At 37.7% G+C, this 18,846-nt stretch overlaps 1 protein-coding gene across 2 annotated transcripts in view; it reads left to right on the forward strand.

The window, feature by feature from the left end:
• Positions 1 to 18,846, forward strand: part of ANO10 (anoctamin 10) — a 135,219-nt gene that overhangs the window by 17,578 nt on the left and 98,795 nt on the right. For both annotated transcript variants that reach the window (XM_033053511.2, XM_033053520.2), the window contains exons 10-11: positions 1,724 to 1,915; positions 3,963 to 4,091. In XM_033053511.2, the coding sequence (XP_032909402.1) occupies positions 1,724 to 1,915; positions 3,963 to 4,091 (321 nt within the window). The remainder of the gene's footprint in view (positions 1 to 1,723; positions 1,916 to 3,962; positions 4,092 to 18,846) is intronic.

Consider the following 18,846-nt stretch of genomic DNA (forward strand, 5'->3'; position numbering starts at 1 on the left):
TCTGTTTCCTAGGAGAAAAAAGCACTGGGTGTTGGAGAGGCAATCCATATAACAGCTATGATGGGCAAAAAAGAGTAGATAACTGTGTCTGATGCATGGAGCCAAAACCACTTTCATGTGGTTCTTGCAATAATTTCAGTTACTGTCTGTTGGGAAGGATAAGGATTTGACAGGAAGGTCTCACAGATATGTATATATAGCAGAAAGATCTTTGAATGTAGAATCTGAAGAAGGTATAGAAATGATATCTAGTTTTGATATGGAGGGAAATAATTGTTGAGCCAGTCTTACTGGGTGGCTAAGAAGGCAAAGAGCAAGTAAGTTGGAAGGTGCTTTTATGACTCTGGTAGGATAAATCTACCTTAAACAAAAGATGTTTTTACCAAGCAAAAGGATTTTCACAGACAAACAAAAATGCCATGTTGCAAGTAGAGAAAAGATCTCAATTTTTCACAGCAAGAAAACGGAAAAACAACTTCTGGCTTAAACTGTAACATACTGATCTTTTGTGATTGGAAAATAGTAACATGAATATGGTAATGTTAGTAGTTGCGATAGTTGTAGGTAATAGTAAAGGTATTGATTGGTTGTCATATATTAAGATGATCTATAATGAAGTCTATCATGTATTGTAACCAGAACTAGAAGGAGCTTTCAGGTGAACCCACAGCTGTGGCTGAAAAGGCTGTGGGCTGGGCTCTTGTCACCCACAACCCGTGAATTGCTGCATCATTTAGATATAATAAACAGCATTTAAAAGAGCCCGTCTGGAGTTATGCATCCCTCATTTTAAGCTCTTACAACTGTCAAGTCTTCATGATTTCAGTTTTGAAAGAGAGGACAATACACATGTCTGTGTAAATACAAGATACCTAGATCCCACTTCAACTTCTTTATGGTATTTCACTATCTTTTGTTTATGAACACTTTTTCTTTAGAAGTGGTTAGTTTGGTTCTTTTGTAACAAAATTGCTGCAACAATAGAAAATTATTATTATTAATACTAAAAAACTAATATACAAATAAATATCTATCACCTGCATGTGAATACTTAATCAGCATTTAAATACCTACGTTCTTGGTTTAAAAATAATTTGGTAGACTTACTGGGATTTGTTAAATAGGGTTTTTTTGTTTGCACTAATTGTTCCTTTCTCATGTCAGTGCTGCCTTGTAGATTTCAAACTTCAAGTGGGCCACTAACTCTGTCCTACCCATTTTAAAATAAACAGAAGCAGAAATACGAGAAAAGAGAATATCTACCAGCCTACCGTTCTGTTAGGTCTTTCATGGACAGTCAGAAATACTAGGACTTTCATTCCTGCAGTGCTCTCAGGAGAATGGTCTGCCGGTTTAAATACATGGCGTTGTTTTTCTGTTCCTCACTGTAACTTCTGCTACTGCTTAACTGAGATGCTCAGGAACTTGCGTAGGTTTAATGTGTTTATGTAGTTATTTCATGGAATAAGGATAGGAGGTGTGACTTGCAGAAAATGCGTTAGGCAAAAGGAAAAACCTGGGCCTCTATAAGAAGTTTTTAGTGACTGAATCATTCCAAATTAATTAGATTTAAAAAAAAATTTCTTCTTGTCTGCTATCAGCAGTCATTTCCAAACAACTGATTTTGATCAGGAAATATATTTACAACTGTAGTCTTATTTATGTGTTTCTTCATAGTTTCTTGGTAGGTTAAAGTTGTTTTTACATTTCCTCTGTTTTTCAGGGTACTTTTGATGATTACCTGGAGCTGTTCCTACAGTTTGGCTATGTGAGTCTTTTCTCATGTGTTTATCCTCTGGCAGCTGTTTTTGCGGTGTTAAACAATATCACAGAGATATACTCTGATGCCTTAAAGATGTGCAGAGTTTACAAGCGTCCATTTGCAGAACCTACTGCGAGTATTGGTGTTTGGCAGGTAATTTTTGTGTCTTTTTTTTTATTTCATTTGTTTAAAAGAGGTTTCAGCAACAATATGAAAGCTTTGTGTTTGTCCATTGAACCACTTTAAAGTTCAGTAGGTACTTTGGTCTCTTCAATCCTTGGAATGTCAGCTATCCAACTATATATCCTAGTGATCTTTTTGGTGGGGTTTTTGACCACATGCCTTTCAACTGCCTTGGAAAAGAAAGCAAATCTTTTCTTTAGTTCTTTTGAGTGTACTGAACTCATGTTGCAACTTCAACAAAGCAAAGCTTTCAGATATTGCCCACCATTCTTTTTAGCCAGTGTTTTTTACAAATGGTAACTTCTGATCCAGTCTCAGAAGTGTAGAGCTCAGCAGGGGTTTCCAAAGAAATGAAAGAATAGGAAAGTAGTTGGATTCCTAAGCCAGGCTTGTGACTTACCCGTGGTTACTGGTACTGAAGCTGACTAATTTGAAAATAACCTGGATCTGTGAGCAGGAGCTGGAACTTTCTGCACAGCCTGAACACTGTAGTCTATCTAAACAACTTCATGGTAATAGTACCGGTTTAAGCATTTTCTGTCCTCAGTTGTTTGCCCATGCAATCATGCTGCCACCAGCTATTTTGGGGCTTGATGAGCTTGCTGCATCAGTGAGCTGATCCTGACCAGAGTTTTCTGGAGTGACTAAGCTGCAGCCAGAAACTTCAGCATTCTATAATAGTGGTGCTTGGCAAGGATGTGTGATGAGGTTGGGGGACCTTTCTAGGGGATGATCCATACTCTAGTTTTATTTAACAGGTTTTCTAATGTTATCTAAGGGTGATTTAAGGGCACAATGAGCCTAATGGATTATTCGATTTGGAGGGGTTGTAAATGTTATCAAATGAAGCAAGTGAGAGGTGAGAAATGAAATCCTGAAACCTCAAGTAAAACATACAGTAAAAACATGCAAACCAAGGATTCTGAGCAATGTTCATTAGACATATATGTAGATACTGGTGAAGTGGACTTAGAGGTGAAGTCTTTTAATAATATGTCATAAAAATGTGTGGATTATAATCTGTTTGCATTTTAACATGGGATGTACTTTCTCAGTCCAGACCTATGCTGCCAACATCTTAATGGCATAGCTGCATTGAGTGATTGTGTAAGTCACAAGTATAGCTGCAGGTGTATTAATAGCATTTGTTATTGCTGGAATAGTTTACTTCAATCAAGGGAGTAGGCTGAAAAATTATAACGTTACTACTGTACAGTAATTTTGTTTTATGGTGTCATTATTTAATTAATATCAGAAGTCAATTTTCTTTAGTGAATTAAAAATAATAACTAAATTTTCAAGTCGTCCATTTCATATGGGAAGTAAGAGTATTGGCTGAAAGATTTCTGTTAAAAGAATACTGGAATTATTTTATCAGGTGAGCTGAGTCACTAACTTCTTGTCAAGGAGAAATTTCTGCTAATTCATTGTGACAGTCACTACAATTCTGTGTCAGTCTTTCTCATTCCAGACAGGACATTGGAATAAGTAACGATTATATTGCAAATGTAATTGTTAAACTGTATTAATATTTTCAGACATTTTGTGAGAGCTCTGTAGGCAAGAGCTTCTTAGACTTGTGCTATTACTTGTGTTTAAATATAAATCTTTCAACAAATCTCAAGTGGTTGTGATTAAAAAAGGCATTATGAACCATTCTTACCTTTTCATCTTAACATTCAGACAGAACCTCCAAAACCAGTGTTAGGACTACTAGTTCCTCTTGGAATTTTGCAATTGTTCCTTTGTCCTGAAATAAAATTGTTTAGGAGTACAACTGTAGAAGAGTGATTACTCTTTCATATGTTCGGCTTAAAACCTTGTTGTGGTCTTGTCAAGATGGTGAAGTCTGGACTGCTTGCCAAATTGCCATGGAATTCAAAAGATGATGAAAAATACATTAAACCAGTTGGTCTTCTGAGGCTTTCATGAAGAGAGAGGTCTCACAGAGCGATCTGGGGACTAGTAAGTTAGAGGTAATAGTCATAACTGTAAATATATTTGTGTTTTATTTCAGTTGGCCTTTGAAACGATGAGTGTAATATCAGTTGTTACTAATTGTATACTGATTGGAATGTCTCCAGAAGTGGATGCCCTTTTTCCAGACTCAAAAATGGACCTTGTTCTGACTGTGGCATTGGTAGAGGTAAGTCTGCCTTGAAACAATGCATGTTGTAGCAAATAACACAAACACCAGTGAAAATGATAGCAGGAGGTAGATTTTACCTCACATGTTATATTAGGAGGAAATTAAGATTTCCCTATCAAAGGAGTGTTTCAGAGTCTTTTTGATTTCTTTCTCTTCTGTGTTTTCATTTGCTGTGGATGCTGTTGCAATAATTTTCCCAGCGTTCCCAAGATGCCGTGCATTTGTTGCTTCATGTACTTCAAGTATTTAGAAGTGCTATTTCAAGAAGCAAAATAATCACATTTTTGTGAACTGTTTATTTCTCTGCTTGGGTTGTGACCCCAGGATATCTTAAAATGACTTCCTACATAATCTTTATGGACGTATTCTGTAAGGCTTATCTGAAACAACTCTGTGTCATGTCTGTAAATATTTGTGATTGTAACAACATTTGGGTTTAATCTCATAATTCCATGTAGTAAGCACATCAGTGTCATTCCTTTTCAGACATGGAGGGAAGATTGTGGGTATTTTACAGATATGGAAGGACTTTGCCCTTATAAATCTTTCCTTCAAGGCTTTCTTGTATTGCATTGCCTTGATTTTTACCATTATTCTATTTTAACTTTTAGAAACTGTATTCCTTTTCTCATGGCAAAAGGTTTGAAATGTGTAACGTGTAGTTACAAAAGTGCATCACATTATAGAGGTGCATCAGAAGCATATATTTCTTTTTTGTTTGTTTTACAGGTATTAGGTGTTATGCAATGAATTATGAACTTACTTTGAGTTTTATTTTCCAAACCTTAAGCTTTGCAGAGTTAGCTGTGCGTATGAATCATGTTGACTTGTTTGCTGAAGTTTGCGTCTTCAGGCAGCCTGATGAACTTTTCTATTATGCATGTGTGGACTTTTACATTAACCTCAGTGAGGTGTTTTAATATAAAACTAATTTAGCAAATCAAATATAATGATACAGCTCATTACTGGACAACATATGTAGAGAGGTGATTTCATGAAAACTGGATCAGTAAATGTAAGCAGTATGGATTTCTGACAGCTTAGAGATGGGGCTGTTTTTACCTTTGCTTGCTGTGTGTTATCCTTTTATCTGTTTAAATGTGAAACTGGCTATTTGATCTCTAGGCAGACCTCTGTTTCTTGGTAGACCAAAGGAGAATACCAACATTTTTCTCTGAACCTAAATTGTGTTTATATGTACCCCTTTAGGGAACAGGAATTGCACCATAACAATTAGGATGCTTTTGGAACTCCTTAACATTGCGTCTCAAATTATCTATAAATGATGTGGAAAGGGAGACTCAGAAAACAAAGGGAAGAAAGTTTAGAGGGAAAAGGTAAATTCGTACAAGGGAAGGAGAGGGAAAAATTGTTGTCTCATAGAGAAGCAACTTCTGTGAAATCCACCAGTCTATAAATAACATAGAACAAAAGGGCTGTTGGAGGCTAATGCTGGATGAGCCAGAGGAAATGAAAGTTAATTATTTGGATGAAGAAAAGTCAAGTATTCTTTAATTATTCTGCTTAATTAAAAAATCCCTAAACAACCAAACTATAAAACAGTAAGTCATAATGCACTAGGTTAGAAAAGGTCTATTTAAAAGTGTTCTAATCAGAAGTATCCAGTATTGTTGATTTTAAATATGCTAGTCTGATTTTTTTTGTGGTTGTTTTTTTGTTATTATCAGCTATTTATTGTCTGAGAAAACAGAGAGCTACAAAACCAACATGTGAGTCTTAGAGTACAGTAATTTCATGATTATAAGCTGCACGGAGTATAAGCCACACTTCCGGGTGCCAGCAACATTTCATTCTTTGTCCATACATAAGCTACACCTGATTATAAGCCGCAATACAGGATGTGATAAAAGGTATCTATTCTATCAGCATCTGTGAGGGTGGGGGCAGTGATCCTTATCTCAATGGCAGATATTCTGCTAATGGGCCATCCATTGAAACCAGGCAGGGCATTGTTCTTTATCTTTTCACAACCCATCCTTCCTCCATGAGTCATTTTCTGCTAATGGCCCATTGAGTCCCACTGTGTGACTGATAAAATTACTGCATCCCACTGGAAGTTGCTCCAGCCGGGGGAAAGAGCCCAACATTTCTTACCAAGATAACAACAGAGGTTTTGGGACACTAAGGTAATGCCTTTCTCCACTGGACTCCAGAGGAAAACCGGTTTCCTCCACATCACCACTGGACCTCCAGAGGGAAACTGCACCTTCTGCAGGAGCACTGCTCCAACTGAACCACCATTTAATGGGACTGCCACCAACACCCTGCCTGATGGGGTGCAGGTTGTGCTCTGAGTCTGTCATGGTTTGGGTTTTGTTCTTTGTAATACTGTATTTCTATTTTAATTTCCCTAGAAAAGAGCTGTTATTCCTAATTCCCATATCTTTGCCTGAAAGCCCCTTGATTTCAAAATTATAATAATTTGGAGGGAGGGGGTTTGCATTCTCCATTTCAAAGAGAAGTTCCTGCCTTTCTCAGCAGACACCTGTCCTCCAAATTTTCATTCTTTGTCCATATATAAGCCGCACCTGATTATAAGCCGCACTTTGGGTTCAGCCCAAAATTTTATGTCAAAATGGTGCAGCTTATAATTGTGAAATTACTGTATATTTCTGGAGCATAACAAGCCATGTGATTTTTTTTTTTTTTTTTTTTTTTGGAATGTTGTTGGTTGGTTATAAACAGTTCCAAAATTACTCAATGTGAAATGTAAGATTTTTGCAGTTTCCATAAGGACACTCTTTCAGTGCATTTTAAACAGTATTTGACAACTTCACAGGTGTGGGGCTAAGGGGTTTTTTGGTTTGTCTTAGTTTTCTAAAGAAAGGGAGAATAACTCAAGTCATACAATATTGCAAAATATTTTGTAACATAAATTTTTCACTTTCTAGAGCCCGAAAGAGTTCTCCTAAGTGAGACACATTTTATATAGAAATTTAACTGAAAAAACCAATATGAAAATGAACACAGTAAACATGAGTTTTATTTCTGTTGAAATTGGTTTTAAATGTGTTGGCAATTAAACATGTTCTTAATTACAGATTTTTTTTTTTTATCAGCGGTTCTGTTGTACATATTTCAGGTTACAACACTGATTGCAAAAGGTTCAAAGAGGAGGATTACTGGATGCTGTGGGCCTATGCACAGCATCAGTATAGATTTATGTCACCTTCAGGAGATGGGGATGTGTTTACTTTTGCTTCCTGTGTATTTACTCCCATCTTACCTGTTACACTGGGACTTGCTATTATCTGGTTCATGATGAAACAGATCAGGGAATTGATGTGGGAGAAGCTGTCTGACCCAGTTCACTAGGGAGCAGTAGCAGCAGTGTGTGGGAGACAGGCAGTAGTGCTGTGTAGGTTTGTGCTGGATTAAATTTGTAGGACTTCTGCACCACTGAGCCTTTCTACTTTAAGTATCACTTAATCTAGGGAAATATCTCTGAACGATGAAAGGACCACAAATCTCATGTATTGGCAGTATTCCCATGCACCTTTGCTCTATTTATTAATGATTAAACTCTGCATTTAACTTGTAAAGAAATATTCAGGAACAGAATATGTTACATTAAACTTCCAGGACAAACCTGATGATCTAAAGGACATCAATGTCAAGGTAGAAAAAAATTCAGATGTGTCAGGGTTCTGATAGAAAAATGTTTTAGATAACCTAATAGAGAGTCAGAAAAATATGATACAGGTGAGTTATTTTATTTTCTGATCTTTGCTGCAGGTGAAGATGAGCATTTTACTGTGTGTTTACGCTATTTTGACAGCATCTTGGCAAGCAGTTTGGAAATGCTAAGAGAGAAATTTCTTTGAGTTGGCTATGTGTATTTTCACATGTTCTATTGATGGGGTAACCTACTTAAATCTTAGCTGTCTAAGTATTTTAATCAGTTTTTAGTAACTGAGACTCCAGTTGAATATTTATATATCTGTTTGATGCAAAGCTTAACAAAAAAGCACTGTTGCTGTCAAAGCCAAGCATAGGTATTAGCGATGACCTGATTTTTATTTTTTTTCAAAAATTACTAGTGCTTTTCAATAATAATACTAATACTCTTCAAATGCAAGCAGTTTATATGGCAACATTTAACGCCACCCACTACTAAAGTAACAAAGAACTGTGTGTGATATTCTTGTAAGCATTCTGTACCCAGCCCCTACCGATTTATGCAAAATATTTTTTTCCCCATTAACAACTCTTAACTCTAGATTCTGTAGATTCTATCTACATTTTTGGTGGGAGTATGTATTGAGTGAGTGAAGTAAGTGTTAATTAGAATACCACAGAATAAAATATTACCAATTAAAAAATAATGGCAAGCATTAAAATAATAAAATATAATAATATTTTTAAAGTATTAAACCAGTGATTTTTTTTTAACAGTTGACCTATTTTCATAAATTCAACATCTGCTTCCATGGCAACATGATTTGAACCAGAAGCAGAATGATAAAACTCCACTCTTTTACTTATGGATGGATGCTGAGTGCAACCAGTGCAGTTTTCAAACAAAAAGTAGTAACTGAATGCCCTTGAAGCAGGAAACAATAAATTCTTATTATCATAATTTTAAAATAGTTGTATCACATTGTGTGTTTAGTTATTCAGACTTCACCACAGGCACATAATTTTGGTGTGAATTCAGGTGCGAAGTAGGACATTGCAAGCACACGTCTGTGCTTGTGTGAAACTGTTCCAAATCTCTTCTGACTGCCTATGCTGATTTGAACCACAAAAAAAAGGAAATAACTCTGAAGAAACTTGGTGCATAGTTAGGGAAGTAGGTTAAAACAAGTGTAGCCTTAATTCTGCAGCGCTTTTTAAATTTTTTCTTGCAAAAATTGTTGACAAACAATTTTGTTTCTGATGATTTTTTAATGTGGACTCTGATAAATGTAAGGAATGCTAATTAAATCAGTGTCAGGACTACTTTAAGAGTTGAGTTCGAGAAATCAGCTCTATGTACAACTCTTAAGCAGTAATTTTTTCTTGTAACAGTACATCAGTAGTGGTGTTTTGAAGCAGTAGCTGTGAAGTACAGCTCCTCATGAATGTGTCCTAGCCTCCAAAAGCAACTAGTGTATCCAGCCCTGAAGTGTAGTAAACTAATAGAAAGCTTTGTTGCAGAAGTGCTCTTAGTCTGGATGTTCTATGTCACATGAGGGATTTGGAAATTAGCTGCTAATGAAGGTCCTTCTTGATAATGGTAATATAAAATCTGACATGAAATGTGATTTTTTTGGGAAGAATGTAATCAGCTCTGCTATAGACAAAAATTAGGACCTTTGCATAGGGACACAGCTGATATATTTGTAGTAAACATGGCTTAAACAGTTGGTCTGTGTTGGTTTAATTTCATGGTATCCTCATAAGGACATAGATTTTCATCAGCATCATAGAAAAACCTGTATTGCAAAGTAATTTCTTTAAGAAGTACTGAGTGAAATAAAGGAAGTAATTCTTTCTTAAACTTAGGTTTTTCTGAGTGAGAAGAAACTATTGGCCTATTTATAAAAGGCTGGAAAGCAGGAATTGTAGCGTGCCAATAAAGCTGATGGAAAATCAGAGTGATTGACATTTACCTGGTATATAATTTTTCTTTAGAATTCCATTTTATTAAGCAAAATTTTTCGTCAAAGGCCTCCTCGTATAGATTAGAAGCTCCTTGAGCTTGTGCTTAACAACCTTGATGTAATAGTCCTAAGACTCAGTCAACTCAATAGTAAGCTTGACAGTTGTTTTTGAAATGGTGGGCCAGAGAAACTGGGAGAAACTACCAGAGTCAAACAATTTGAATTCTTGTAGATGACAAGGTGTATTTATCATCCAGTACTAGGCATCATCGTACTTTGCATTCTTCACAAATTTGAAAACTAGTAAACATTGCATCCTGAGTGCAGTTGAAGATCTTTTGAATCCACTTTCTGAGCAAAAGCAATTTTAGGTGGATTGTTATGTCAAAATGGAAGTATTGCCCTTGTCTTTTTTTACTTTAAAATTTCTTAAATGTTTTGCAATAGATTTAATGCAATCTGTTTTCTCCTGAAAAAGCTGGATAATTTTGTTTTTTACAAAAAAGTTCTAGCTGAATTATTTCCTGGCAGTAGTGTACATGATTCCATTCTGGCCAGGTGGAAGTGAGGCATGGTCCAGCATGGTATAGCATGTTGCAGGTATGGAGCAAATAGCTTTGTTCATGTAGAACTCATGAATTTAGGATTTAGAATATATGCTAAATATACATTTATGGAAGGGCCAACTTTAGTAGAAAAGGGACTGGGAAAAAATACAGAAAAACAGGCTGCATCAGCATACACACATGTAAATCCATAGGGAATAAAACAGAGATTACAATGGAACTGATAAAGGCCTGATCAAGCAGGAACGATGGGAGAGACAGACACAGATAAATACTCTCTGGGCAAGAAGTGACCAAGAAACATGTTGTGAAACTTTGTGTTAAGGTTACCCGGTGATGTGATGTCATGAAGAATGTGTAACCAAAGGGAAATTGTTACCAAAAATAGAACCCTATATTGGTGGCATACAAGTAAAACCCTATATAAAAGTCTTGTATACTCAATAGAATTGACTTCTGATCCAAACTTGGATGTCCCAGTCTCTCCATTGCTGATATAAATCCTTTGATATGAATGAAGTTACGGAAGTGCAAAGGTTGAAGTGTTAACAGCTGTGCATAAAATGGTGGTTTTGCTAAATTGTTTGTGTGTTAATGCCAGATACTGGCATACTGTAGGATATAGGAGCTGAAGAATTTCATATATGGAATTAAACAGCAGTGTAGGTGGGAGAGATCCCTGGAGATTATTCGCCCAAACCTTCTGCTGAAAGCAGGACCCTAGATTAAGTTCTCCTGGATTATGTCCTTATGAAGATAAGCTAAGAATTGAAGACTACCAGTGAGGGAAAGTCAACCACTTCTTTGGGTAGCCTGGTCCATTGTTTAATTGTTCTTGTGGCAAATAATGGAGTTATTTTCTTACGGGAAGAAAAGAATTTATCTGGTGCAGCTTGGTAGCTCATGACTTGTTCTTCTGCTGTGCATCTTTCTGAAGAGGGTACCTCCGTCTTTTTGAAAACTACAGTAATTTCACAACTATAAGGCGCACTGGATTATAAGGCGCACTTCCGGGCGTCGGCAAATTTCCGAACTTTGTCCACATATAAGGTACACTGGACTATAAAGCGCACTTTTTTTTTTTGCAGTGAGGATCCGCGTGCAACAAAGTAACGAGTTAGTAATGGAATTGTGCGATCACAGGGTTTACTGGCAGGTGCTCAATTTCCAACCATTTTCACAGATTCATGTAGCCTTTAAACGCAGCCCCAGGTGCCCTCCCTGTGCCGTGGGCCCTAGCACTCCTACCCGCCCTCGACACTGACTGGCGTGGCTCGGCTCGCAGCTTGGCTTGGGGCTTGCACTTCTGGGTTGGCAAATTTCCGAACTTTGTCTGTATAGAAGGCGCTCCGGATTATAAGGCGCACTTCCGGGTTTTGATCAAAATTTTAGTCAAAAGGGTGCGCCTTATAGTCGTGAAATTACTGTACCTGTTAGGCACTGGAAGAATGTGATTAGCTCTTACCCATCCTCCCAAACGTTCTCTTATCTAACTGTAACAAAATGAGATTCTTCAACCTGTGTTCATATGTCGGGATTTTCAACCCTGTACATGACTCCTCCAAGTTTTCCTTCCCTGCTTTCCAAGTTGTCAGTGCCACTTAAACAAAAAAAGTGTGTTTAATTCATACTTATCTCCTTATGTCTTTCTGCTAATTGCAGTGTGTATTCTTTCTTTGTCTTCAGTGTATTTGCTCTTTAATCAGAGAAAATAAGTGTTAGGCAACTCTTAACTTTCTTGACTGCTGAAATTCTTTTGCAACAGTCTTGAGGTATCTCTCTATGTGTTAATTCTTTTTTGTGGTAATGTGTTTCTTCCATTCTGACATACATGCATATATACCACATTTATAAACTGAGTAGTTTGTCAATTTTCAGATATAACTGTAAGGTAGAGTACTTAGTGTTGAATATTTGATATGTGGTTTCAATTTCTTCCTAATAGTTAAATGTATATGAAAAATATTTGATTATTTACTTATTATGAGCAAATATTAACTAGGGATCTAAATATAAATGTGTTTTTGAAAAATGTTTTGTGGTAAGGTTCAAACCCTCCAGGTTCATTTTTTGGAAAATATTTGGCAATTTAATTAATCAAGTATTTTATTTCAGTGAAACAGATATCCTTGCCAATCTGTGCTTGCCCATGGTGAAAATGGGAAAACAGGAAAATGGAAAAGCGCACTTTATGCAAATTGTGTAATTATTTGGTTCATTGTTGTATACATACATAAAATAATTCTGCAGTATTACTGATGCTAAATATTGCAGGTTAATATTCACACAAAGCGTTAGTGATTTCAATTAACATATTGTTGTGTGATGGTATATGTCTACTTCAGCTGTGACCGTAAGAAATAATATTTAAAAACCCTCCTTTAAAAATCTAATATATATATATATATATATATATATATATATATTAATTCAATACAAAATAATTTGTTTTATTTTTTTATTCTCTACTAGACAGGTAAGTCACTGCAGTTTGGTTTCTTCCTAGAATTGAAATTGTGAGACATAAAAATATTTTGATATTTTAACTTCAAGCTGAAGCCCTGGAAAAAATTTCCAGTAGTTGCTGAATCGCCTCAGTGCGAGACTTAGTGGAAGCTTCTAAAGCTATTAAGACTTATATCAGGACTTATCAGGACTATGTCTAAAGACTTAACTGGTTAAATTCTACTGGTTCATTATTTTACTGTTTGGCAACATTTTAAGAGTAAAAATGAACTTAAATATCAGTGCATTTTATATTGATATTACTTTGCAAAAGATTCTTGAAATTGTGAGTTTAGTTTTAATACAAAATGAAGAAATATTTTAGATAAGTTATTCTTCCGAGTTGCAGGAACAGGTTGTTCTCAGGGGGTTTTTTTCTCACCTTTCAGATGTGGGGAAAGATTCATGGATTTGTCTGTATAAAATTTTATAAATGTTAGCTGCTTCAAGAAGCTTCCTGGTACCATATCAATGAGGTTAAAAAAATGCCAGTTTTGCTAGTTGTACATTACTACAGATTATATTTATTTGCAAAATCAAAATTTATCACAGATCTTTTTATTGCCATCTACTGGTTCTTTTGAGATATTAATTGTGATTTAGGGTTGATATTTGGGTCACTTTGAATAGTAAAGCTTAATGCCAAAAGTGTGTCAGAATGAAAACAAACACTAAAAAAATCAAAGATCTAAGTAAGTTGTGCTCTACAACTTTCTACTGGTGTAGAAATTAAAATGCATGTTAACATCTGTGCTTAAATAGTCCAGTGGATTTTTGAAAGTCTCAGTTTAAAACAGTATTTTCCCATTTTTCTGTTGTCATTTGTTCCTTCTTATTTTCTTTTCTTTACTCAAACCCTTCCATTTTCAGGTTCTCAGTTTATGTTCAAAATTGAAAAATAATCAGATGAATGAATTGTACTCTTCAAATTGTACAAACACTGAAATGTGTTAAATATAATGGCACATACAGTAATGTTCAGGACAGCAAGAAACCAAGGTACTGCATCAGGTTTTTCAACCCTGATAGCTGGAATGTGTTGATGTATTTTACTACTGTGTCTGCCCCAAATGGAGCATTTTGACAGTAATGTTCGTTCCGTGCTGACACAATTCAGAATGCGATTTTTATCTTTAAAGAAGACAGTGTGCAAAGGATAGCTGAGCTGGATTAGGTCAGGGGTCTTTATAGACCAGGATCTTTCCTGCAGCAGAGGCCAAGAGAAGAGTAAATTAGTACAGCCAACTATGTAGTCGTGCTGTTTCAATATTAATTCCCAGAATCTGGTGATTTGCAGTGTAACCTGTCTAATAACTGAAAATTATGTGGGAGCTGGGAGATGAGAACTGCCTGGGAGAGTGTGAAATGCTTTTATACAATAGTGTACCTACTTTTTCAAAAGAATTTAAATTATACTCCAGTAAAATGCTACTGAAGCAACTAATGTTGATAGACTCTTGTAATTCCCAAATGTATTGGTTCTACCCTGGATTTTCTTAGGTTTTCACCGTGCTTTTTTTTCAATTGTCTTTTCTGTCTTAGAAGCATTTTTGATTCCTAAGTTGGATTCTGCCAGTGTGGTTGTGACATTATAGTGAAGGTTAAGAGCACAGGAAGCCTTCTCACTGTAAGAAAACCTTGGAGGTGTCCTAGCAGAAACAATGAGAGCAAAAAGGGAATGCTCTCTTAGTGGTAGTAGTAACAGGGAACCAAAAAGGTATCAGGTGCTAGTTAGCTAAAAGATCTGAACTTTCCAGAAGGGTCATGTTCCTTCAGTAGGAGTCAGAAATGGATGAGTCTGAGATGGTGCCGTTCCTCATGAATTGCAATTATCTGGTAGATACAGTTGTATTCTTATTAGGAAGGTTGAATGTGGGAGATACTTTAGGAATAGAGCACGTCTCTTAACTATGCTAATAAATGCTTCAGAAGTGTCAACCTGGAAGGACAACAGGAGAAGACAGAGTAAGGTAATTTTTTCCTATTTTGTCTGGGACTGTGCAAGGATGCCAGAATGACAAAGCTTTAAAAGGGAGGATGAACAGAGAGCAGATCTTTGTGGACAATTACAAGACATTTTAAAGAGCTCTATAAGAATCACACTTTCAGATCACTTTAAAACCCACTTAGTTTAATATTTCCCACAAAGAAGTTTCCTTTTAATGTGTGAATATTTCCAGGTCAGGCCTGAATGTGCTGAATGCACTTCCTTGCTGGCAGTTGGAACTTGAACATCCAGACAAAAGCCAAGTTAATACCTATTAATATTAATTGTTTACTTTCCACTTGATTAGGATTAGTAATTGTTTAATGACAAGACAGAGTATGAACATTCAAAGCCTTCTTGCTTCAACAACCATTTCAAGACTGGCTTAGCATTTCATGAAGCTGAATTGTTTTGTTTTGTAAATAATGTATTAGTTTATTCTATTAAATTATTTAAATAATTTTCTGCAAATGCACTACCCGTAACTGCCAGCACAAGCCGAATAATGGCTTTTCCTAGGAATCTGTGAATAGGTAGAGCTATAGGGCTCCATTGTATACACATTTATCTCTGATGCAGTTTGCAGCAGTGTTTTTTTGTATTATTCTTACTAGGAGTGTTCCTTTTTTAGGGACTGCAGTGTGTTTCCTGTCTTTGGGAAAAGTTTTTTATTATTTCTTTGTCTAACGTGGTATGTTTTGGTTGATTTGTTTGGTTTTTAAACTGTATGCAGTGTTGCACAATAAATACACTTGGTCATTTGTATCCTCTGATGATTAAGAGTGAAAATGAGTGGCTCTGAACAGGTAGGGTAGAAAATGTGAGGTTTGCAGCTGCAGCTGAAAAAGAGTTGGAGAATAGGAAATCAGTAAACTGACTGTAAATAGCAGGAGAAAGCCAGTCAAACATGTTGAAACCCTCTGTATTGTAGATTAAACACCTCTTTACAAGAAGACTCTTAATGATGTACTGTTGTTGCTCACGTTTCCTAGTTAGAAAATTGCAGAGGAATTTACCTTTTTTTTTCTTACTAAAATTCTTTGCAATAACTTTTAACATTCTGGTTTGAAGTATTAAACCTTCTGGATCAACTTCAGTACTCATGTTGTTGTTGACTTTTTTACATACCTGCTCAGTGTTGTAAAAATAATTAGTAGTCATTTATTGCAAGCTTGCAGAATGAGTTCTATAGTCTTATATTTAAAAACGAGTGAAATTTGTTACTATAGTTTTTACCCTCCCAAGCCTTTTTAAAAAAAACTCTGAAGCATCATATGCTATTTAAAATCTGGATTTATGAAAGTTTTTTTTTCCCATTTGCTTTGTTTTGTTTTTTAAATGCCACGTGGAAAACTTAAATGAAAACTGGTGTTGGAACTCAAATTGTGCAAGACAATGCAGTAATGGATTGAAAGGCTGTAGGAGAGAGTTTGTTAGGGTTTTTTAATACTCTTTCTGAAAACGTTTTATTAAACGCATGCTGAAGATGGTCATGAGTCATGCTGGAAAGTAAATGTCAAAAGAACTGGGGGTTAATTACAGTAATTTCACGAATACAAGCCGCACCAATTTGACCAAAATTTTGGTGGAAACCCGGAAGTGCGGCCAATATTCCGAGGCGGCTAATACATTAACAAAATTCTAAAAGCTGCCAACACGGAAGTGAGAGCCCGCGGCAGCCCCAAGCCAAGCTGGAGCCCGGCCGGCCCCGGCAGAGGTAGGAAAGCCTGGCAGAGGCGGGGCCAGCAGTGCGGGGGGCGGGCGGCTGAGCCTGAGCCAGCAGGGCGGGGCAGGGAGGGCGGCAGAGCCTGGGCCAGCATGGCGGGGGAGTCGGCAGAAGCGGGGCTGGCAGTGCACGGGAGCCCGACTGCATAGGGGAAGATAGCAGAAGCAGGAAGCCCGGCGGCGCGGGGCTGCCCGGCAGCGGAGAAAAGCCCCGTAGAAGCAGGGCTGGCAGTGCACGGGAGCCACACTGCATAGGAGAGGACAGTTGAAGCAGGAAGCCCGGCGGCGCGGGGCTGCCCGGCGGCGGGGAAAAGCCCCGTAGAAGCAGGGCTGGCAGTGCACGGGAGCCACACTGCATAGGAGAGGACAGTTGAAGCAGGAAGCCCGGCGGCACGGGGCTGCCCGGCGGCGGGGAAAAGCCCCGTAGAAGCAGGGCTGGCAGTGCACGGGAGCCCAGGGGAACCGGGGCTAACAGCGTGGGGGAGCCCGGCGGTGCGGCGGCCAGCAGTGCCGGCCAGGGCGAGCCAACATGGCAGCGGCGGTGCAGACAGGAGCGGGGAGCCAGGGAGTCTGGCAGCGGCGGCGGCAGCAGCACCGCCCGCAGGGCAAGCAAACGCAGTAGTGGCAGTGCAGACGGGAGCAGGGAGCCTGGCGGCGGCGGCGGCAGCAACACCACCCGACCGGCCCAGCCAAGCCGTAGCGCCGAGCCGGGCCATCCACCCCTATCGGCAACCATGAGCGGGCCGAGCCTGCCTGGCCCCGCCCCGAGCCAGTAAAGCCCGCTATGCCACGATCCTGTTACTAATTGGCCAATTTGTGAAAGCTGCGCACGGATTCTCGCTACGAACGAAAGTGCGGCTAATATTCGGGGTGCGGCTTATCTATTGACAAAGACAGCAACATTGTCGAGGCACCGGGGGTGCGGCTTATAATCCGTGCGGCTTGTATTCGTGAAACTACTGTACAGTAATTTCACGACCATAAGGCACACCGGACTATAAGGCGCACCCCCCGGGAGTCGGCAAAATTCGCAACTTTGTAGATCATATAAGGCACACTGGACTATAAGGCGCACTTCTGGGTTCGGGGGAAAATTTTAGTCAAAAGGGTACACCTTATGGTCGTGAAATTACTGTACTTCATTTGTGCACTGGATTTTTATCTTACAGTAGAAGAAAGTGTCAATCCAGATTTTCATTCTTCTGATCAGAAGAAATTAGTGGAATGATAGGTAATTTTCAAAATGATTTTTCATTTATTATGGCTGTGTGCCAGCTGTGAGGTGTGTCCTGCTTTTTTCATGCCTCCAACAGTTCTTTTGAAGTCAAGGGAGATTCCTCATGCTTGCCTGTAATCGACTAAATCTCTACAATGAATTACACAAAGGAGATACAGATAGATGCTGCTGAGAATTCATAAACCATAATATGTTTGATCAAGGTTAGTTTTAGTCAGAGGATTTGTCATATGATGAAAAGTATGTGTGTATGTGCCTGGTATAGGGATTATAGATAAAGCAATGTTAAATATTAGGGTGTCTTTCATTAAACTTGCAAAATAGTTTGTGATACTGCAGTTAATCTGCATCGCAGCATATTATGTATTTTTTTTTAGAAGTTCATAACCACTGAAAAATCTGAGACGAACTTGGTTTAGAATCCAGTGAAATGGAAATAAGCAGTTTATTCCAGGAAATGTTTAGATTTTTAGTCCTACAGCTTAGCAAATAAAGTTAATTCAAATACTTCTTTTGTTCTTCTAGCTTCTAAAAGGCTTTGTTCAAGAAAAAAGGTGACATACGAAGAGTGGTTTGTAACAGAAAAATTATTAATACTTGAATTATTGTATGTTGAAAACATACTATATAGTATGTTGGAAGTATCAGTGCACACTAGAATTGGTTCCATTTGGCAGTCTTGCTTCACTTCCTGTGTAATTTAGGAATTGCAGGACCAAGCCGGATAAATGTGATGGGCGTTAGTGTGACATCTGTCCTGTGGTCTTGGTGTCAGTTTAACAAAATAATTCTGTAGAAAGTACATTACATTTAAAAAAAAATAAAATGCATATATAGGCAAGATTTGAGGATGAACTTGTTACACGTGAATAAGGAGTCCACAAAACAGATTATAGACTATTCCTGTCAGTGCTCCTGTTTCTGTTTCACTCCCTGTAATTAGAGTGGACTATAATGACTTTTAAATTCTGACTGCAGCCTGTTCTTTAAGACTCAAGAGCACAGCTGGTAGTGAGAATGGGATCTAGCCATATTCCTCCCCAGACAGACAGCAGGTGGAAAAGGGATACTGGTACAATTATGCTAATAGCTTCATGAACTGGTCTTCTGTAAACTTCGCCAAATA

Source organism: Catharus ustulatus, chromosome 1, assembly GCF_009819885.2.
Source record: "Catharus ustulatus isolate bCatUst1 chromosome 1, bCatUst1.pri.v2, whole genome shotgun sequence".
Lineage (NCBI taxonomy): Eukaryota > Metazoa > Chordata > Aves > Passeriformes > Turdidae > Catharus > Catharus ustulatus.